General features: G+C 36.2%; 1 protein-coding gene and 1 non-coding gene across 8 annotated transcripts in view; one reads left to right on the top strand and one right to left on the bottom strand.

Annotated features, from left to right (window-relative positions):
- Positions 1 to 23,000, top strand: part of TLK1 (tousled like kinase 1) — a 121,493-nt gene that overhangs the window by 42,380 nt on the left and 56,113 nt on the right. For 4 of the 7 annotated variants that reach the window (XM_036420870.2, XM_045575678.1, XM_045575679.1 and 1 more), the window contains exons 4-6: positions 16,386 to 16,461; positions 19,125 to 19,171; positions 21,200 to 21,295. In XM_036420870.2, coding sequence (XP_036276763.1) covers positions 16,386 to 16,461; positions 19,125 to 19,171; positions 21,200 to 21,295 — 219 coding nt within the window. The remainder of the gene's footprint in view (positions 1 to 16,385; positions 16,462 to 19,124; positions 19,172 to 21,199; positions 21,296 to 23,000) is intronic. The other 3 variants (XM_045575682.1, XM_045575683.1, XM_045575681.1) reach the window with 1 other exon arrangement.
- Positions 11,675 to 11,783, bottom strand: LOC118710096. Its single transcript, XR_004985301.1, has one exon. It is a non-coding gene; the product is annotated as a U6 spliceosomal RNA (small nuclear RNA).

Below are 23,000 nucleotides of genomic sequence, written 5' to 3' on the forward strand. Positions count from 1 at the left end.
AAACTGAAAAACAGCTAACATTTACTCTTAGGGTGATTGAATCTACTTCAACTGAAAATTTTCATTTCAGTTAATAATATGAATCATTTCATATATAAATTTGCCTTTTATTTCTAAATGTAGAATTATAGACCATAAAAGGTTTTCCCTTTTTAAATACACACACACACACACACACACACACACACACACTCACACACATATATATATGTATATGTGTATATATATATATAATTGATTTTTTACAGAGAGGAAGGGGGAGGAATAAAGAATTAGAAACATCAGATGAGAGAGAAACATCGATCAGCTGCCTCCTGCACACGTCCTACTGGGGATGTGTCCGCAATCAAGATACATGTCCTTTGACTGGAATCAAATCTGGGACCCTTGAGTCCACAGGCCGATGCTCTATCCACTGAGCCAAACCAGTTAGGGCAAATTTTCTCTTTAGTTAATGAAATCGTCAGGTAGTAAGGAAGGTGTTGCTGTATTATACATACTAGTAAATCAAGGTCTATTCAAAGGCTCCAAAAATTTACTGTATTTTCATTAAACATTTATTACTTATCTGTTATCTTCTAACCTCTGCGCTAAGCACAGAGAATATAAAATGAATAGTGTATTGTCTCTGCCTTCACAAGATGACAGTTTGTTTTATAAACATTGTGGGCTGCTGTAATAGATGTAAGCACAAGGTGCTACAGGGTCAAAGAGTAAGAAACCCTTAATCCCACCTGCCTGCAAGGAAGAGGAGGGGAGGAAAGAGAAGAGAGATCTTCCTTCAAAGAAGAGATGATAGTTGTTAGGAAAGGCTGTGAATTCATTCCAGAGGTTAAAGGCAAAGTGTGAGAAGACAGGAAGAGAGATTTCCATGCTTTTGCATAGAAGTTTGGCAGATAGTTTTGTTCATGGCATAGGGCAGTGATTCTCAATTCTAGCTGGACTTTAGATCCCCTGAGGAGCTTAGAAAAGTACCATGCTGCAGAGGTGACTCAGTTGGTTTGCAAACTTCTAGTATAGAGAGGATGTTCAAGAAGGGAGAAAGATAGGCAGGGGTCAGGGTGTGAAAGGCCATTTATTTCATAAGAAGGAATTTAGGTTTTTATCTGGGTGACGGAGAGCCCTTGAAGCGGGGAGGAAAAAGACAAATTAGAGATGGAGAAGCCCTCTCCAGGTGGCAATGTGAAGGGAATAGGATTGGAAGGAAGCAAAACCTCAGTTTGAATACTTTGCGTTTACAAAACTCCAAACCTCCATGGCTTAATATTAGGAGGAAAACTTCAAGTGGGAGGAGTTCTAATTCAGTGTTCTTAAGTTTGCCTTTTGGACATTCTTCTCCTTCAGATGCTCTCACTTTTGGTTATTGATGCTATCACCATCCAGGCAATGCCTCTCAGAAGTTAATGTGCAAGTGAATTACCAAATGTTCTTATTTCTATAGATCTGGAGTGGGGGTTTGCATTTATCTAACAACTTCTCAAATTCCACTAGATTTTAAAAGTAGAATCAGTAGTTTGATGACTATTGAATGAGGGTAAAGAAGGAAAGAGAAGAGCCTAGGATTTTTAAAAATATATTTTATTGATTTTGTACAGAGAGGAAGGGAGAGAGATAGAGAGTTAGAAACATCGATGAGAGAGAACCATCGATCAGCTGCCTCTTGCACACCCCCTGCTTGGGATATGCCGCAACCAAGGTACATGCCCTTGACCGGAATTGAACCCAGGACACTTCAGTCCCTAAGCCGACGCTCTTTCCATTGAGCCAAACCGGTTTCTGCAAGCCTAGGATTTTTTTAAAGATACATAACTTCAGGTGATAACTCAGGAAGGAAAGGGTCAGGCTAAAGAGAAAGACTTACCGGTAGGAGTTTCTACATAGGTTGAAATGATTGGGTGGTCTCAGGATTCCTGGGGGTCCCTGAGACTTTCAGGGGACCCACAAGGATAGTTTTTATAACAGTGCTAAGACATATTTGGCTTTGTAAAACTTGAATTTTCTCCTGAGCTCACAGTGAAAATTTTCAGAGGCTGTATTATATATATGATGCCATCACTGACAATTTATAGATTCTGTACTTGTGTATTCTCGAGTTTAAAAGCTTTTCAGTTTTAAATTCTAAAATGGTAAATATTGATAGTTATAAACCACATAAATATAAGCTCTTTGGGGTCTTCCATAGCTTTTAATAGTGTGTAGAGGAGCCTGAGATCCAAAAGTTTAAAACCTGCTTTTGTAGATGAACTCATCCTGATAGTTTGTGTCACATGTGTCAAACACAAGGCCCGCGGGCCAAATCCGTCCCGCCAGGCCTTGCAATGTGGCCCGCACCGGGCTGTCATCACTGCACTCCGCTGCGTTTCCATCACAATGACAGTTTATGACTGTTCAGTAAACCATTCGGCCCGCGATTTAGGCTGGATTTTAGATTTTGGCCCCTTCTCTGATTGAGTTCGACACCCCTAGAACTGTAGGAAATGTTACCTACAGTTACACAATGGAGAAAGGAGGCAGATACCGTGTTTCCCCGAAAATAAGACATCCTCCTAAAATAAGACCTACTTACAGGTTTCCTTCTGAGTGAAATATAAGGCATCTCCTGAAAATAAGCCCCCCCCCCCCCCCCAGGCTAAACATGAGAGATTTTGTCCATTGATTCTGAAAGAAATGGAGTCACAAGAAATTTACCAGGAAATCCAGGAATTGGATTGTTATGATGGTGTTCCAGAAGATAATGACATGATTGTCACTGAATAAATGAGTAAATTCCTGATACTGTAGGATTCACAATTTGTCTGGTTTGTGTTGACAACTACCGTACTACCGTACCGTATACAGGTAATAAATTTCCTTTATTTTCATTTAACAATAAATGTGTACCGTATTCTTCTTCATGGGAAAATAAGACATCCCCTGAAAATAAGACCTAGTGCATCTTTGGAAGCAAAAATTAATATAAGACACTGTCTTATTTTCGGGGAAACAGAGTAGTAGGAAGAAAGAGAGAAGAAAGAGAAGAAGAAGAATGAGTAGAATTAAATGTCACAGAAGTCACAAGATATAAGGGTAAAAAGTGACTAAAAATTTGTCACTTAGGCTTAGTTCCAGTAGATTAATGGGAGCAAGATTCCAGATTATAGTTAAGGAAGCATTGGAAAATGAGGAAATAGTGACAGCAAACACTGACAGCTCTTGGCAGAATTTTTACTGTAAAGGAGAAGAGACAATATTGAGTCTTAACAGGCTTGCCATATTATGTGCTAAGGAAAGGATCACAGCAGGGCTATGATGGGTCAAGGAAAGTGCCAAAGAAAAAAGAGAAAGTAGAACCAAAACTCCATACCTTTTCCTCAGGGTGGTATGAATGGTGAGATCCAGACCTTGGTGGGCAGGGTTAGTTGTAGGCAGAAATGACAAGGAACAGCCTTTCTTTTGATGAATGAATTTCCAAACTAATTACCTTTCTCTTACTTCACAGCGAAAAAAGAGATTATCAGCCGAAGGAAAGAATTAGGAATGGGCTGTGGGTGTGAGAAGAATGATACAGATTTTATGGGAGGGACAGAGAAGGGAGTTTAAAGAGAAAGGGTCACTCATCCTTTTAAATGTTTTAGAATGCCTGAAAGAGTTAGAAACATGGTCTGTGTGATTTATCTGCTGGCTAAAAGTCCACATTATTTTATGAGGCTAAGAGAAGGAGCCCATGTTTCTTGCTTATCAATGTTTTCCAAATTTTAGACCTGTCTTCATCCACCATCTGCAGTTCTTTCAGGACCCACCTACCCTTCCTGTCTAAACACAAAAGACTTCTATTTTCTTGAAATTCTGTACAATTGTTGTTCCGTCTCCACCTTACCCCAAGTGCTAAAATTAGATATCTTATAGCTTATTTGGAATTTATAATGAATATTAATACCAAAACCATTCCTCCAACCTACCTCTCCTTTGCAGTGTTCTAGGATATATTTCTGTGCTTTATTTTCTTACCAAGGTGGGATATTTGTGACTGAATATAAGACTGAATATAAATATCATTGAGTTATATCATCTTTAATAATGTTGAAGAAGCACATTTAAGTCTATTTTTGGATGTGTGTTTGCATACAGTATACTACAAAATAATATTTGTAAAGCAGACACATATCAAATTACTCTATTTTTGTCTCAATTTAATCTTTAATACTTATCCTAATATATAAAGAGCCAGAGTCCGTCACGACCTAAACGTCCTGGCCAGCGCAGCAGAAGTCAGTCCTGGGTCCCGGCTGCCCGCGGCGTGGCAGCAGGAGGGAGCTGTGGAAACAGCAATGCTGCCATTGGACTGGCCTCTGGGTCGTCCTCCCCCCCCCTCCTTCCCACTGCCTGCAGGCTCTGGGGAATCAGAGCCATGCTGTGATCTGGGAATCTTGTTCCTCCCCCAGCCACAGCCATGCTGCGATCAGACTGGCCTCTTGGTCCCTTCCTTCCCCACCCCCACACCCCACCCTCAGCCCACAGGCCCAGGGAACCAGAGCCATGCTGCGATGGGACTGGACCCTACCCGAGGGGTCCCAGATTCTGAGAGCATGCAGGCTAGGTTAAGAGAGACCCACTACCCCCCAGTGCACAAATTTTTGTGCACCAGGTCTCTAGTCTTCTATAAATGTCTGTTTAACTTGAATCACATTTGATCAATTTAAAATATATTCTATCTCTTTTCCCTTCCTTCCGGATAATTATCAGTTCTTTAAACCTCTATGACTCCCTTCTTAGCATATTGGCATTGAATTACTATTTATTTTTGATTCAGATACTTTTGACTTATTTAGGATTAAGGATATTTTTAAGTTATAGATATGCAGAAACTGGGACATTTGTTGCATCAAAACATTTAAACTTAAATCTACTTTTGGCATTTTAATAATTGTAATGAAAGAATATAGATATTATGCCTTGATTGTCTTAATTTACTTCTTTATGATAAATGGAGGCCATTTTATCAAAGAAGATCTGATTAGCTTTATCTTTAAATTAAGTTTTTGGAAGTAGTCTTGGAACTTAACCTTTCCCCCCCCTTATTTGAGTTAAAGTTGTAATATTGAAGATACTTTGAAACATTAATGCTTTTATTTAAAGACTTTTTATAGGTCACATTGTGTTTGATTTCATATGTGCGTGTTTTAGAGGAAGCAGAAAGTAAAAACATTAGGGAAATTAGTTAGACCTAAAACTAACTTACTAATACACCTGGCTTTAGGAAGGCATTATTTCCATTTCTAGAACCAGTATTGTGTATAGAGTTATTTAATAAGTTTGTAAATGTAAATTTTTCTTTTTTGAAGAAGGTCTTTTAAAGTTACACAAACTTGTGCAAACTAATTAAATAGGGTTGTCTTCTTAGTAGATTGGCCAGATTTGGAGAGTGATACGAGCATTTTCTGTTTTAAGCTTGTTTTTATATTCATACCCATCTCTGCTTTTTCCTTTTCCTCCCCTTAACAGTATTTAATTTGAATGTTTTCTTAGTGAACACTGTTAGGTACCCAGGGTTGATTGGAAGTTATGATAATAGAGGTAATACTGGCCTTAAATTTTAGATTTTAGATTGATTTTTTTTTTCCATTAAAATTTTACTTGTGAGTGTGTGTGTGTGTGTGTGTGTGTGTGTGTGTGTATACTTGTTAAAATCTGGGCAAATCTTTTTTTTAATGTCTTAGTCTGAGCACCCAATAAGAAATAGGAAAACTTGGGATGATGTATAGTCTAAGTATCACTGAAGATTACATTTTTATGCCTATTCCACCTGAATAAATTACCTTATTCTGTTTAAATATGTTCAGCTTCTCAAGATTGTTAGACATCTAGTCATTTTTTAAGAAATATAATTTGCATTCTGCTACTTACATTATTTTTTAAAATGTTTTAGCCTGAGAAATGATCTTTGTGGTGTTCTATTTGCTGTTTTCTCTTTTACTTATATTTCTGCTGGTAGTATTTTCTCACTTCTTATGTGCTAGGTGGGCCAAACCATAAATCTTACTATTATTATTATGTCATTTGTTATACTGACATTGTATATAACATGTTGCTATATACAATGTACAATATCAGTGTTGTCTTGAAGGAGAGTACTCTGTGTGCATCTAAAATTGCCTATTTTGTAACACTAATAAATGCCTTATCTCAGTGGAGTAATAAATTTTTTTTCTCCCTTATTAACAATTAATAATCAATTTTATAAATTTAAAAGTCCTTGTAAAAATCCTGGAATTGTTTTGTAAATTTTTTTTTATTAAAAAAAACTATTTGATCCTACTATTATACATTAAAGGACATGCGCTTATAGGAACTATATTTAGCTATAAGTTAGAGTGTACTACCCTGAAGTATGTTAGGTGATAGGGTTCACAGCAAAGGAAGGACATCTATCCTGGTCGTCTATACATGTCCTTAGTCTCCTGGAAGGAAAAGTCAACTGGAAACCAGATGTAGGTCTTGGATTGGCTCTGTAGCTGCTTTTATAAAGGTGGAAGACTGTGTGTCAGAATCATCTGGGAAGCTTTTTCAGAGTATAAGGATCCCTGCTTAGAAATTCTGATATACTCTGTCTAGATAATCTTTCAGTTTCTTAAAAATCTTGAAATCATAATTTATTAAGTCATTTATTTATCAAGCAGATATATAGCTGCTAAATGTTTCACTTTATAAAAGTGTACTTAATGTGGATGGTGGGTTGTTTTTAGAGCAAGAAAGTTCTATACTGATTGATGAAAAGAAGATTAGAAGGAAATAATGCCCACGTCATTTTAATAATGAAGACCTACTTCCCTGGCCAGTATGGCTCAGTATGGGAGTGTTGTCCCATATACTAAAAGGTAGTGGGTTCAATTCCCAGTCAGGCACATACCTAGGTTGCTGGTTTGGTCCTTGGTTGGGGCGTGTTCAAGAGGCAACCAGTTGAGATATCTCTCTCTCTCTCTCTCTCTCTCTCTCTCTCTCTCTCTCGTCAATAAACATCTTCAGGTGAGGAATTTTTAATTAAAAATAAATTTTAAAAGAGATTGAAGACATACTTTAAAGTGGAACTTTGTATAGTGCTCAATTATAGTAGGTGGTAAGTATTTAACATCACTTTAGTTTTAGCATGGCAGTTTTGAGTCAACTACAAATGATTCTTATATATTCATCAAAACAAGGTTTCTAAACTGTAATGTTACTGACATCTGAAACCAGGCAATTCTTGGGTTGGGGTTGCCCTGAGTGATGTAGGTCGTTTAGCAGCATCTCTGACTGATGCATTAGATATCTGTAGCCCACAGTTGTGGTAATCAAAAATGTCTCTAGATATTCCCTAATATCCTCTGGGGGTCTGGGCAGATCTCCTCTTGGAGAATCATGAATGAAGGAGAGAAAACACAGTTTTAACACATTGCCTGTGGAGGTAGATTACAACTCTAAGTTTAACATCTTTAAGAATGGAAACAGCCCAGAGAATTAATTTGCCCACAGATAATAAGTTAACAGAGTCAAAATTCTAATTCCAAATCATCTTTTATTTCAGAGTGATATTCTCAACCAATGTGCTACACTCTTTCTGCATAACTAAGATAGTGTATAACTACCTTATTAGTTAGATAAATGACCCTAGTTATAGTTAATCTTTTGAAGAAATGGAATTTTTTTTTTTGAAATACATAGATTTAAGGTGATTTGTGGTATCATCAGATTTGTCAATCTAAGATATGCCTGGACTAAAGGGCTTCACAAATGTTTTATCTGATAAATAGTGCTTTTAGACTGATTTTTAAGGGCATTCAACACAAGCTGATATTGCTTGACAATTTGGTTTCAATATCTTACACTGCAGTAAAGTTTTAAAAATATTAGATGTAGCTGAAACCGGTTTGGCTCAGTGGTAGAGCTTCGATCTGCAGACTGAAAGGTCCCAGGTTTGATTCCGGTCAAGGGCATGTATGTTGGTTGCGGGCACATCCCCGGTGGGGGGTGTGCAAGAGGCAGCTGGTCGGTGTTCCTCTCTCATCGGTGTTCCTCTCTCATTGACGTTTCTAGCTCTCTTATCTCAATCCCTTCCTCTCTGTAAAAAATTAATAAAAATATATTTTAAAAATATATATATTAGATGTATTTTTATGTCAGCAGAACATAGTGACTATTTTACTAATTTCTTAAAAGACCAATTCTCATTTTCTAAAATAATGAGTAACCATGACAGTCAATTGCTCTTCTTATATCCTAATGAGTTTTCTGCTATATGTCATAATTTTTGGTTTTTAATTCTTAATAGAAGATTATGTAAAGAATAACTTCTTAATTTTAGAGATTCTCTAAAGTGGAATATACAGTAAATGCATGACATTATATATGTAGGTAGACTATTGCTAATCCTGATGATACATCAGCATCACTTTAGGAGGTTTTTAAAAATAAGGATTCCTGTGGTCTCTTTCCAGAAATGATTGAATTTGTAATGGGTACTCCAATATGAACTTAGAGTTTTATAAATGCTTTAGTTGTATACTCAACATTGAGAATCAATGCTAGTAGATAAAAGATATTTTATTTATTTTCAAAAAATAAAATAACCTCCTTTTTTTCTTATTACAAATATAGTTTTGCCATAGAGAAAACAGCAATGAAATGCCTTTTTAAAACATGTCAGGTAGAGCTTAGATCAATTGGTAGGGTAATCATACACAGTATTAGTATAAGTATAGATTAATATTGCCTTAGAATGTGCACTTTGACAATATTTTTAAAATTTTAAATGTGAATATTCTGTGACAAAGCATTTATACTTCAGAGTTTCTATCCCAAAGAAATCCTATATAATAATCCTATATAATAAAAGACTATTATGCAAATCGACCGAATAGCAGAATAACTGGTTGCTATGACGGGCACTGACCACCAGAGGTCAGACGCTCAATGCAGAACTGCCCCCTGGTGGTAAGTACTCTCCCACGGGGGGGACACTGCTCAGCCAGAAGCCGTGGCCAGCATAGTGGCATTGGTGGGAGCCTCTTCCACCTCCATGGCAGTGCTAAGAATGTCTGACTGATGGCCTAGCCTCGCTCGCCTCTCCGCGGGGAGCAGGCCTAAGCCTTCAGTTGTACATCCCCCGAGAGCTCCCAGACTGCGAGAGGGTGCAGGCCCAGCTGAGGGACCACTCTTCCCCTCCTCCCCCACCAAGTGCACAATTCTCAGGCACTGGGCCTCTAGTAATTGTATAATGCCCGCTAGGGATTTGAGTTCAAGGAAATGCCTATAGGGATACTATACAAGGATCATGTTACTCTATCACAAGTGTTACAATGGGCAAGAAGTTATGAAATCACTGTTCTGAATGTTACTATTATAACCACTCAACATGCCAACATTTCCAGAATAAGTTACCTTGAAAATTTCTTTTCCCCACAGCAGTTACTCTGTATGGCTGTTTTATTCTGATTATATGATTTGAAAAGAACTTACAAGATATATAAAAAGAGGAAAACATATTTTAATTTTATAGTTTGTACTGTTTGACAACTAAAGCCTTAAAGGGAAAGTCAGAAAGGGAAAATGCCGAGAAATTGTTATGCTAAGTGAATAAAAAAATGGCAAACAATATTTCATTTCATCAATATTGAAGACTTAGTACATATGCTCCTTTTAAATATATGTGAATGCAAATTAAAATTGGTCTAGAGAGAATATTGAGAGGTCAGACTGTGAGGATGGAAAGTTAGGTAGTTTGATTTTTATTTTTTAATATATTTTTACTAGTGACCCAGTGCATGAAATTTGTGCACGTTAAAAGGGAATTAATGAGGGGAAATATTTTAATATTGCTATTTGCCCTTTCTCAATAATAGAAGTGTCAGAGATGAAAGAAAATTAGTAAATGTATATGAAAATCTTCCTCTAGAGTCAAGTCCCCGCCCAGAAATTGTGCAAGACACAGACACGGCTGGCCCCACCCCTATTGGGCTAGCTCTAAACCCATCTGGCCCCACCCCCCTCAAGCCCCTTTGGGTGGGGGCCACAGCCTCAGGTCCCCCATCAAGCCCTGTCAGGTGGGGGCACAGCCTGAGGTTCTCTGGCTTGGTCCTGGGGCAGGGGGCGTGGCCTCAGGTCCCCTGGCCTGTTGCTGGGGCAGGGGACATGACCTGAGGTCCCGCACCAAGCTCTGCCAGGTAGGGGGTGCACCCTGAGGTCCCCCGTCAAGCTCCGCCAGGCGGGGATCATGGCCTGGGGTCCCCTGGCCTGGCGCTGGGGCAGGAGGGCGTGGCCTGAGGGCCCTTGTAAAGCTTCGCCAGGTGGGAGGCAGCCTCAGGTCCCTGCTGATTGCTCGTAAAGGCTCGTTACGGAAACCCGGTCTTCTCTGTGAGTGCAGCCATCTTGTGTTATGGGATCCCAACCTCTGCTTTGGACGCAGCCATCTTGTATTACGGAATCCCTGCCACCATTGTGGGCACAGCCACCTTTGTGACAGCATGATGGTCTATTTGCATATTCCTTCTTTATTAGATAGGATTGATTTCTGAGAGGAAAACAGAGAAACATCAGTGATGAGAGAGAATCATTGATTCTGCCTCCTGCGCACCCCTGACTGGGGGTTGAGACCACAACCCCAGGCATGTGCCCTGACTGGGAATTGAATCATGACCTCCTGGTTTGTTAGGTCAACCCTCAACCACTGAGCCATGCGGCTGGGCAAGTTAGGTAGTTTTTAAAACTTGAGGGTAGATTTTTTTTTTTTTTTTTTTTTTTTTAATATAAAGACTATACACTCTGTTCCAGATGCTGTACTAGGTATGTTTGTGGTAAGTTTCTCATTTTGTACTCACAATGGGCTCTTGTGGCCTGTATTATCAACATTTAAAATTGATGAGAAAATCAAGTCTAGAGTTAAATGACATGCTGACAGTTATGGTAAAAAAGGGACCCAGAGTTTGATTTTTTAGTCTATGCTTCTTTAAAGGCCCCTGGTAGTTAGGAAGTTACGGTCCATATGAGCTGACAGAACAATTCTAAAATACTCTATGAGGTGAGAGTGAAGTTAAAGGTTAATATCAGGTAGTCCTATTAAGACATGGGTGAAAAAGATTAAAGTTTATGGAAAGGGACAAAATGCTGTCTTTGTAAAGGAAACATTTACTTTATAAGCTATTATAAATAATTTAGGTATCTTCTAGGTTTCCCTTTTTCATCTTTTACTTCGTTCAACTTTTCAGTTTTTCATTACCTATTTCCAGCTTCTTAACCCACATTAATCTTAAAATTAATTTTCTTCCCCTTCTGTCTCAAAATTTTCTCTGGTTTAAAGGAGGTAAACCTGTTGTCCTTTTTTCCTTACTGTAATCATTAAGCATTTGGGTATTTTTATGTTTTCATCTTATTTTTAATCAAAATGACATTTTCCCCAAGGGACTGTCCTACTTCTCTATTTCAGAAAATTTTAAATTTAGGGAAACAGCCTTGGAGAAAGTTTTTACCAAAAAATCTGTCTCTTTTCATTATTTTTAAATTAATAAACAATTTTATATTAATTTCAGGTGTGTAACAGTGATCAGACATTTGTTTGACTTAAAAAGTGATCTCTACAAGTTTAATAACTATCTGTCACTATACATAATTACTACAATATTATTGACTATATTCCCTGTGCTGTACATTGTACTCCTATGATTTAAAATATGTGGAATGCTTCACAAATGTGCATGTCATCCTTGTACAGGGGCCATATCATGCTAATCTCTATATCATTCCAGTTTTAGTATGTGTGCTGATGAAGTGAGCACTCTATGTGTCTTTAAAAATAATACTTTAAATATCTTGAAGTATATATTCAGTGAAGTATTTTAAAATGTGGTGATACTTTTATTCTGAGGAAAATAGAACATTGGTTATTATTTAAATTTGAACTTTTTATTTTACTTTATAAATCTTTATTGTTGAAAGTATTACATATGTCCCCTTTTTTCTCCTATTGACCCCTTACAGCCTGCCTCTACCCCAGGTCTCCAGCACCCTATTGCCTGTGTCCATGGGCTGCACATATATGCATATAGGTTCTTTGGTTGATCTCTTCCCACCCACCACACCCCTGCCTTCCCTCCAGTATTTGACAATCTCAGGATTTGTTTTGTTCAACATTTTATTTTGTTCATTAGATAACCTATATGAGTGATATCATATGCTACTTGTCTTTCTCTGATTGGCTTATTTTGTTTAGCATAATACTCTTCAGGTACCTTCATACTGTCTCAAAGGGTAAAAGATCCTTCTTTATTGCTGCATAGTATTCCATGGTATAAATGTCCCCCAGCTTTTTTAAATACTCATATTCTGATGGGCACTTGGGCTGTTTCCAAATCTTAGCTATTGTAAATTGTACTGCTATGAACAAAGGGGTGCATACATTTTTTCTGATTGGTGTTTCTGGTTTCTTAGGATATATTCCTAGAAGTGGGATCACTGGGTCAAATGGCAGTTCCATATTTAATTTTTTTAGGAAACTCCATACTGTTTTCCATAATGACTGCACCAGTTTGCATTCATACCAGCAGTGTACTAGGTTCCCTTTTCTCTACATCCTTGCCAGCACTTGTTATTTGTTGACTGTTGATGATAACTATTCTGATAGGTGTGAGGTGATACCTCTTTGTCGTTGTAATTTGTATCTCTCTGATGATCAGTGACTTTGAGCATTTTTTTCATATGTCTCTTGGCCATATGTATGTCCACTCTGGAGGAGTATCTATTTAGGTTTTTTGCCCATTTTTTTAATTGGGTTGTTTATCTTTCTTTTGTTAGCTTGTATGAGTTCCTTATATATATTGGATATTAACCCTTTTTCAGATGTATCATTGGCAATTATGTTCTTCCATGCAGTGGGCTTTCTTGTTTTGTTGATGGTTTTGCTGTGCAGAAGCTTTTAATTTTGATGTTCCATTTGTTTATTTTCTCTTTTGTTCCCGTTGCCCTAGAAGATGTATCTGTAAATGTATTGCTATGCGAGATGTCTGAGATTTTGCTGCCTGTGGTTTCTTCTAGGATTTTTATGGTTTCATGACTTACATTTAAGTCTTTTTATCCATTTTTAGTTTATTCTTGTGTATGGTATAAGTTACTAGTAGTGATCTAGTTTCATTGTTTTGCATGTGTCCAATTTTCCCAATACCATTTATGGTATAGACTGTCCTTACTCCATTGTATGCTCTTGCCTTCTTTGGTAAATATTAATTGAGCATAATGGCTTGGTTTGATTTCTGGGGTATTTGTTCTATTCCATTTATCTATATATCTGTTCTTGTGCCAATACCAGGCTGTTTTGATTATAGTGGCTTTGTAGTATAACTTGATATCTGGTATTGTGATCCTGCCAACTTTGTTCTTCTTTCTCAAGATTGCTGTCTGCAGCTATTCGGGGACTTTTTTCATTCCATAAATATTTTTGGAGTATTTGTCCTGGATCTGTGACATATGCCATTGGTATTTTAATAGGGACTGCATTGAATCTATTGATTGTGTGCATTCTCCCTCTAAGAAAGTGCCTATATATCCAGCTGTCTCTCCCTGGCAGACAGCAACCCTGTTGCTTTTCACAACCAGATGTTATGTGAACACCTTTCTCGGTATTTGCGCTCTAGGCTGGGAATCCTGGGGTTTAGACCCTAGAGTTCACAGTGGGAACCCCCACAGCTGAGATATCTCTCCGGAACTTCGCAACTTCAGCTGCTGTGTGCGGGAGTCCTGCCAGCCCTTTCCCACCTCCGCACTTCCTACCAGTCTCTATGAGTCTCCACATTCCGTACTTCTTTATCTGGGTTCTCTCCGGATAATCTTCAGTTGGTTTATTAGGGATGGTTTTTCTGTATTTTAGTTATGATTCCAGTTTGGTCCTGGGAGCATGTCAGTGTAGCATCATCTCACTCTGCCACCATTTTGGAATCTCCTTATTTTTTATACCTTTTTTTTTTTTTTTTTTTTTTTAATCCTTATCCAAGGATTTTTCCCCCATCGATTTCTAAAGAGAAAGTAGAAGGGAGGGAATAGAGAGATAGAGAAAACACCAATGTGAGAGAGACACATTGATTGGTTGCCTCCTGCATGTGCCCCTACCACAGCTGGGGAACCTGCAACTGAGGTCCAGACCCTTGACTGGGAGTCAGATCCGAGACCCTTCAGTTCATGGACCAACACTCCAACCACTGAACCACACTGGCCAGGGCAAGTTTGAGGGGTTTTTTTTATGTTTGTGGTGTGTGTTTTTTGTTTGTTTGTTTTTGTTTTTGTTTTAAATTTTGACAGTGAAACTAAACTAAGAACTGTTTACCCTAAATTGCTGGTTCATCAGTCTACCTCCTGAGTAAATTGCCAGTTATGATGGGTTTCTTTAAGTTCTCTCATTTGTGATTTTAAAACATTTGCAGATTACTGACAATGAATTTTACTTTTGAATTTAATAAAATTTTGAAATATTTTTGCATAGTTGATTCATTCAGTTTTTGATGTAGGGCATATAGCATGTCACACAGAGAAAATAATGCATTTAGACATTGGAAATATACAGAATTGGATTTGAATCCTGGTTACCTTGAGTAAGTTATTTAATATTCATGCATTTATCAAGTAATAATTATGTGCCAGGCACGTGGGTGGGAGCAGTGACATGGGGAGAGGGTATGACTCCTGTCTTTAAAGAATTCAAAGGCTTGTACAGTTGACTTCAGCCTCTCTGAATCTGTTGTCTTATTGACAAAATGGAGGTGAAAGAACTTAAAATTCTCCAAATAATACTTAAAGGACCCATAGATGCTCAATATGAGCTAGATTATGTATTGTCAGTCATACTATGTAATAACTACTATTACATACTACTACTACTACTACTACTACGGTATAATATACCATAGAACTACTCAGAAATATCAGATAAAGATTAAGCCCCTTCTTTGTTTGGGAACTGCATTGCCTTTAGAGATTTATTTGTTTTGATGTATCATTCACTCAAATATTCTTTGTTCTGGAACTAGACATATTTGCCCAGCTTCTAGAATGCGAGGGCCCGGTGCCATTGCCTTGTGCCATTGTTCTTGGTTTTCATTTTATCGAAGCACAACGGTCTGTTAGACTCTACAAAAATTACTTGTTATTTTAGCCTGATGAAAGGACTTGTTCTCAGTTAAAAGAACAAATCTGTAATTTGAAAACAAGCCATCATGTAGGGCAGGGGTCTGCTTACTTTTTCTGTAAAGGGCCAGCTATTTCAGGCTTTGTGGGCCTTATGGTCTAGGTTGGAACTACTCAACTTTGATGTTGTAATATAAAAAGCAACCATACAAAATACATAAATGAATGAGTGTGGTTGTGTTCCAATAAAACTTTATTTATGGATACTGAAATTTAAATTTCTTATCAAAATTTTCTTTTTGTTTTTAAATTTTTCAGTCATATAAGAATGTAAAAGCTATGCTTAAATTATGGACTCTATTAAAAAAAAAAAAGTATTCAGCCAGATTTGGCCTGTATGCTATAGTTTGCTGACTCTTGATCTATAGCATAATGTATGATTTTATATATATTTACTTCAGAGAGGAAGGGAAAGGGAGAGAGATAGAGATGGAAACAATATCTCAGTATTGAGAATCATTGATTGGCTGCATCCTGCATACCTCACACTGGGGGTTGAGCCCACAACCCTGGCACTGGCCTCGACTGGGAATGAAACTGTGACTTCCTGGTTCATAGGTCAGTGCTCAACACTGATCCATTACTGGCCAAGCATAATGTGCGATAATGATTGTTAGGCACTTAGGTGAATGGTTCTTTTAGTAGGATAGTTAAAAGCAAAGTTTGGGTTCTGCGTGTGTTTTTTTTTTCTTATTCAAGCTTGCTTTTATGTACAAACTATGTATGAATAGGAAAAACATAGGTTTTGTTGTTTGTTTTGCCCTCACCAGTTAAGAATTTAAAGGGCATTTTTAAAGGTTAATTATGCTTAGATTTTTCATTTGCCACAAGTCACATTCTGTAAATGTGAATTTCAAATAATGTCTACAAGATGTTCTATGCTAGTATACTTTGAATTTTTAAAATGTACAAAGTAGGAAATTTTGTTTTGTTTTTTAAAAATAATTGTATATATGTGCACATTTACATTGTGTGAGTACCATTGAGCAGAACAAAAAATAAGCCTAGGCAAAAGTAGGTTTACAGTTATGAGTATACAAGAATTTATTCCTGTGTTGTTATTTATTAATTATTGTATTTTCCATATGAACATGTAAACCTACTTTTGCCCCACTCGGTATTTTACTTTAAAAATGATTTTTGTACTGACTATAATAATTTTGTATGTTAAAACTGTGATTTAAAACTGTAAACTTTGCTTTCTGTAGACACCAGAGAAGAAACAATCGGAATCATCCAGAGGAAGAAAGAGAAAAGCAGAAAATCAGAATGAAAGTAGTCAGGGTAAGTGAAGTAAAATCTTCCTTCAGAGCTAAATAGGCATTTACAGTTATTCTGATTTTTAATTAGTTAATAATGTAATTGTTAAATAAGTAACTTTATTTTTTGTGATTTTTTTATGACTGCTGTGTAATTTCTGCATTTAATAATAGTTTAGGAATGTACTTTATGTACTTTGCATAAGAAATAATAACATGAAATTGGAATCTTTTTGTACCATAAATAGTGTGTGGTTACTGTTTAGGCTTTTTAACATTTCTCCCTTTTTTGGCTCACTTACCTAATTCAGTTGATTGACACCTCTCGCTCTGGAAACCTAAAAGGCCTTGGGCCAAAGAAGATCTGCTAATGCTAAGCGTTAAGCACCTGGCAAGCACTACCTTAGCACCTTTCATTTTTCTCTTTTTACATGATTTATGGTATTGAATAAGAACTTGAGATCTCATTTTAAAACAAATATCCACACTTACTCATTCCTTTTATTAAAAAAAACTATATAAAAGTAATTAAGAAATTTATTAAAGCACCATCTTTTTCTTTTCAGATATGTTCTTTATCCTTTTTGCATACCTACCTTTTGTGATATGAGATAAGAAAATTGTTTTCGTTAGACTTTAGAATTTTTATAATGGATAACAAAATAGTATTATCATTTAATTTGGCCCTCTATATTAAATGTAATAAAGTGGGCTCTTAAAACTTATATAATAGTGATTTTATACATATATTACATGATTATTCTTTAAGATCTAGAGCAATAATCTTGTGACTTATAAATGGCACTTGGCACCAAAGTATGTCTGTGTAGCAGTTGTCTTTCCAAAAGGAAGGAGTTAAGTCATTGCAGCACCTTTCTCTAGGTTTGTGGTACTTTGTATGTTAATCTGTTTCCTGAGCTCCTTTTTGGTATTAATGTAGTTCCCCAAGTTTGGGTTAATGTGCTTGGAGCTTTATATATAGTGTAAAAATTAATTATGATAGTTTCAACTTCAGATTTAAAAACTCGGTAAAAACGGGTCTCAAAATAGGGAAGGATTTCTGGGTTGGTTAATTCAACATATGTCTTTAAGAACCAACTTTTTTTTCTTTGTGGCCTGCCGTATGCAGATTGTCTGATTTTCTTTTGGTCTTAGGCTGGTTACCAATTTTAATTGGATTTGCTCATGTCAGTTTCCCCACTCATATTTGCTTTATGAAAGGGGCTGGATTAAGGGGCTTCTGTACAAACATTTGCATCAGAGTGGTACCAAAGAGGGGTATAGAGCAAGGAATTGAAACTTGTTTGAAGAAATAATGACAGAAAACTTTCCTAACCAGTTGAAGGAAATAGATGCACAAGCCCAGGAAACGCAGACTCCCCAAACAAAATGAACCCAAAGAGGCTAACACTAAGACAAAAAGAAAAAGGCTGGCTTACTTTAGGGTTTCTTCTCATTCTTTGGAATGAACTTCTTTAATTCTAAAGCAAACCTCTCCTGCATTCCTATAGACAAGAATTGGGACATGTGTCCATTCCAACACCACTTATGTCCAGCAAAGGTATTATTGCCCTGGAAAAAAAAAAATCAGACCCATCTCTAAAATTGAAAATGAATTAAAGTTCCCATCAGAAATGCAGGCTTTATGGAAAAGGGATGATAGCTGAACAAAATTAGATTTCTTACCAGAAGGAGAACTAGGAATTGAGGCGGTATTAGTTACATGTGCTATGTACTAGTAGGAGAAGGAATGTTAACAGAACAAAATTTGGGTTCAGTGAGCAAATAGTTTGTGGTTAGGTAACCCAAAATGTCTCAATGTTCATTTAAAAATATCAATAGTACTTCTTCAGAACCCAGGAGAGCTGTTGAAAGGACATTCCTTTGGTATAAAACCTTTATAGTCTTCTCTGAACTTTAAATTAACCTGTACAAAATTATTGTTCACAAATTTCTGGGTAACATTTATAGTTCTGAATTCTTATTTAGTTTAAAAAATAGTGCCCTACCTTGTTCCAAGTACAAATTTAAGGTTGTTGAACTTTAACTGTATTATTTATTCACCTCAGTAATGCCTGGCATATAATAACCACTCAAGAAATATTTGTTGAATAAAATAGATGAATATAAGTTAGTGTTGAATTGACAAAGCTATATGTTTTTGTTATTTAAAACTTTTGACTCTGTGGTACATTTTTTTGTTTGTAACTTGAAGAAATCATGTATTTTCTATAGTTCCAATGAAGGTTGGTTGACTCCCATTCAAAAAAGTTTCTATAAATACCATATTTCTTAAGGGCTTCCAAATTCAGTTTTTATAAAACTGAGTCCATTTTAGAGCAAAACTTTTAATTAAAGAATTGTGATCTATAATTATTTAGATCACTGTATCAATATGTGGTCATATACGGTACAATATTTAAAATGTACTTTATTAAAAAGCCTATAAATTTAGAAATACTTTTTAGAGAATGAAAACATTTTTAGAAATAGCATTCATATTAAAGCATGTTATTGCCAGTTTATTATGGTTTGTGTTAACCAACTTTTTTTATTATTATAGGTTTGTCAATTATACAGCTGCCTCTTAGTTTAAAAAAATTGATTTGCTTTAATGAAATTAGAGGACTTTAAGTAATATTAATGACTGACTTTAAATCTATAAAATTTTTTACTTTTATATTTTAGGTAAAAGTATTGGGGGACGTAGCCACAAAATTAGCGACTATTTTGAAGTAAGTCATTGAGGAACATCTCTGGTGGGGATTTTTTGTTTGTTTTTTAAATATATTTTTTTATTGTTGATAGTATTTCTCCCCCTTCACTCCTTTCCCTCCTCCCCATGTCTTCATCCCCTTATCCTCTGTGTCATGTACTATGCATATAAGTATAAACATTCATCTCTTTTAGTTCTTCATATAAATCTGGTATGGGCTAAGATAATTTCTTTGAAGCACAAGGCAACTTTTTATTATCTATTTGATTAGAGCAAAGAAAGCTTCAGTCTATGTGATGTCCTGTCTTTCTAGGAACATTAAAATTTACTTCTGTATTGGGATGGCACATCATAATTTTCAAAGTACTTTCTCATATCTTTGCTTGTAACAACTTGAGAGATCTGCAAAATAGTTATTTATAGATGAGGAAACTGAGGACCAGAAATCTAAAGTAGCCTACCTAATGACAAATTCTAAATGGAAGAGCATTTAGAACTTAAAGTCTAACATCCTCCAGTTCAGAATTCTTTCTATTGTCAATACAGAATTTACTACACCACAGCACTATTTGAGCCCTATGGATGGAGATTAAATAATGTCAGTCTAAGAGTCCCTGTAAATAATAAACAGTGGTAAATTTAGATTCTTAGTCCTGCAATATACCCTTGCTTCTACACAGAAACATCTTTGGCTACCAGTTTCACATTACAAAACAATATGATTATTAAAACAGCAAACATTATCTATTCAGCTGAAAAATATATTTACTTGAGAATAAGAAAATAATTTGCTAGTTAAAAACATTTTTTTCTACTTTCCATTGTTTTTTGGGTTTACAGAATCTAAGGTAAAACTGTAGTTGATCACGAGATAGCTAATGCTCTTTAGTCTCTCACTGTTAATATCATTAAGAATCTTTGCCAAAGGTGGGATCAATTCAAATACAATTTCAAGTCTCTTGAATGCCTATTATGTGCTGGATATTATAGATTGAAATAGGATACACAAAGTTCTTAGGTTGCAAGAAGTTGTTTGATGAACACACTAGGAAGTCCCCATCTCTCCTGCTCATGCTAAATACCCTGAGAGGAGGCCAAAACCGCTTTGGCTCAATGGATAGAGCGTCGGCTTGGGGACTGAAGGGACCCGGGTTCGATTCCAGTCAAGGGCATGTACCTTGGTTGCGGGCACATCCCCAGTAGAGGGTGTGCAAGAGGCAGCTGATCAATAACTCTCTCTCATCGATGTTCCTAGCTCTCTATCGCTCTCCCTTCCTTTCTGTACAAAATCAATAAAATATATATATTTTTTTAAAATAAATAAATAAAAACTAAATATCCTGAGAGGAAGCCAATAACAAGACATTTTCTTTCCAAATGAGAAAAAAAGGCAGCTTCCCTTCCTGTGTAGCTAAGTCATGCACTGTAATACATGTCATGCGTGTAAGAAAGGATCTATTTTTGTTAGATTTTATGCTGTTAAAAGGAAGGGACTTAGTCTGTAGAATACCTTTATAAAGTGCTAAGCACATTCAGATATTTAACATCTTGAGAATAATGATTCTGTTTTAAATGGTTATGTACACAAACATCTACATGTAAACATGTTAACATTTTTCGGATTAGGGATTATACTCTTTTCAACAAACATGTTATAACATCATTGTGTCAATGCTATTGCTACAACATAAAAGTTATGGTTGAGTTTTAGACTTTAATTTTATAGTAAAATTTGAAGGAAAATAAGGTATGTTTATTATGTTGGGGGAATTTGTCTTTGAGTCTGCCACAACAAGTTATATACAGTAAGAATGTTCAAGAAATAAAGGTCTGTACAAGACATAGTCTTGTCATGTTCTTATGATCAGTATTCTCTCTTTAGTCTTTTAGGACTTAGCTGTGAATAATACTAGTTTTGCTTTTTCTTGACCTATTTAAATGACTGTTTGATGTAAATAACATAGATATATTTAAATTCTTAATGCTATGTCCAAAATAACATTTATCTAAACCTGTTTTAATAGTGATGTTTTCTTTTTTTGCTCAGTACCAAGGTGGGAATGGCTCAAGTCCAGTAAGAGGCATCCCTCCTGCAATCCGTTCTCCTCAGAATTCACACTCACATTCCACTCCTTCCTCATCTGTAAGTATTTATGTGCACCGTCCTATGTCTGGGAAGTTATGTATACTGAGTAACTGTTATAATTTACCAGTGGCCCACTGCACAGTTTCGTGCAGTGGGCAACTGGTAAATTAACCCAAGAACCACTACTGCCAAGTCACCGCAGCTTGGCAGTAAACTAGATTTGGGGTCAACAGTGTCCCAGCAACAAACCCCCCGCCAAATGTGGAATCGTATGGCCCTGTGAGGAATCAGGCTCCCTCCTCTCTGGTTCCGGGGTGCATTATCCAAGAACCGCTTCTGTCAACTCTGCAGCTCAGCAGCTCTTGTGTTGAGCATCTGCCCCTTGGTGTGGTCAGTGCGCATCATATGTACCAGATGGTCAGCCGGTCACTTAGCCTTTTATATATATAAATTGTCTTTCTATATATTATTTATCTTTTTAAAATCATTCTGTGAGGTGAATTGAGTCCTTTTTAGTAATTTGGTGTTATTAGAACTTTACTTCTGAAAGTGAGATTCTTAAGTTACAGTTTTTCTGAACTAAATGTATCCAAGAAGTAATGTTTCTATAAAAGAAGGCTGTTGAGTCTATGAGACTAATATGAATACTCTTATAAAATCAGTCTATATCAAGTAAATCATTTCTAACTTTTAACTTTCTTATGAATTATATTTCTCAACCACTGAAATGATCACATAATTCCTTTCTGAGTATCTTTAAGAAAAAGATAGGTAGCCATCAGCCTTGGATTATTTAGTTTAGTATAGGACCTGAGTTCAGTATTGGATCTGAAAATTAATAACTTCTTGTTTTATTCCTAACATTTTTTATGTTTTTTTTGTTTTGTTTTGTTTTGTTTTGTTTTTAATATATTTTATTGATTTTTTACAGAGAGGAAGGGAGAGAGATAGAGAGCTAGAAACGTCGATGAGAGAGAAACATCGACCAGCTGACTCTTGCACACCCCTACCAAGGATGTGCCCGCAACCAATGTACATGCCTCCGACCAGAATCAAACCTGGGACCTTTCAGTCTACCACTGAGCCAAACCGGTTTCGGCTATTCCTAACATTTTAAAACCTAGTTCCTTGGGGAGGGAGAGTGTGTTTGGGAGGGAGGGAAGGGGGCAAAAAAAAAATCAATAAAATATATTAAAAATAAATAAATAAATCCTCTATTAAAACAAAAAAAAACACACAAAAAAAAACCCAAAAAACCTAGTTCTTTTATCTACATTGTTTTATACATCAGATTTCATTTTTTTCTTTACTTTGATTATGTGGAAGTTCAATGGCTAACCAGAAAAACTATATTAGCTTTAAGTAATTTAAAGATGAATTAAAGATTTTTGAAAATTAGAGTATCTCTTATTTAAGTACCTTGATTGTTCTTACACTGTGCCCTACTGGTCCTTGTCTCTAGACATATACTGAGTTGTTCCTTAATCATTTTGTACCTTGGGGCACATAATTTTGTCATACACAAAGTAAAGCATAATACTCAACAATAAATAAGAGTTGTGTTAGTATTGATACAGTGATGTAATCTTCCAATGAATGTGTTTTAAAACTAGTGACTAGATAAGCCACAAAACTCATCAGTAGATTGATCTTATACTACCATGTTTCCCCGAAAATAAGACATCCTCCGAAAATAAGACCTAGCGCTACTTTGGGAGAAAAAAATTAATATAAGACACTGTCTTATTTTCGGGGAAACGGT

The sequence above is a fragment of the Pipistrellus kuhlii genome, unplaced genomic scaffold (genome assembly GCF_014108245.1).
Source record: "Pipistrellus kuhlii isolate mPipKuh1 unplaced genomic scaffold, mPipKuh1.p scaffold_m20_p_7, whole genome shotgun sequence".
Taxonomy (NCBI): Eukaryota; Metazoa; Chordata; class Mammalia; order Chiroptera; family Vespertilionidae; genus Pipistrellus; species Pipistrellus kuhlii.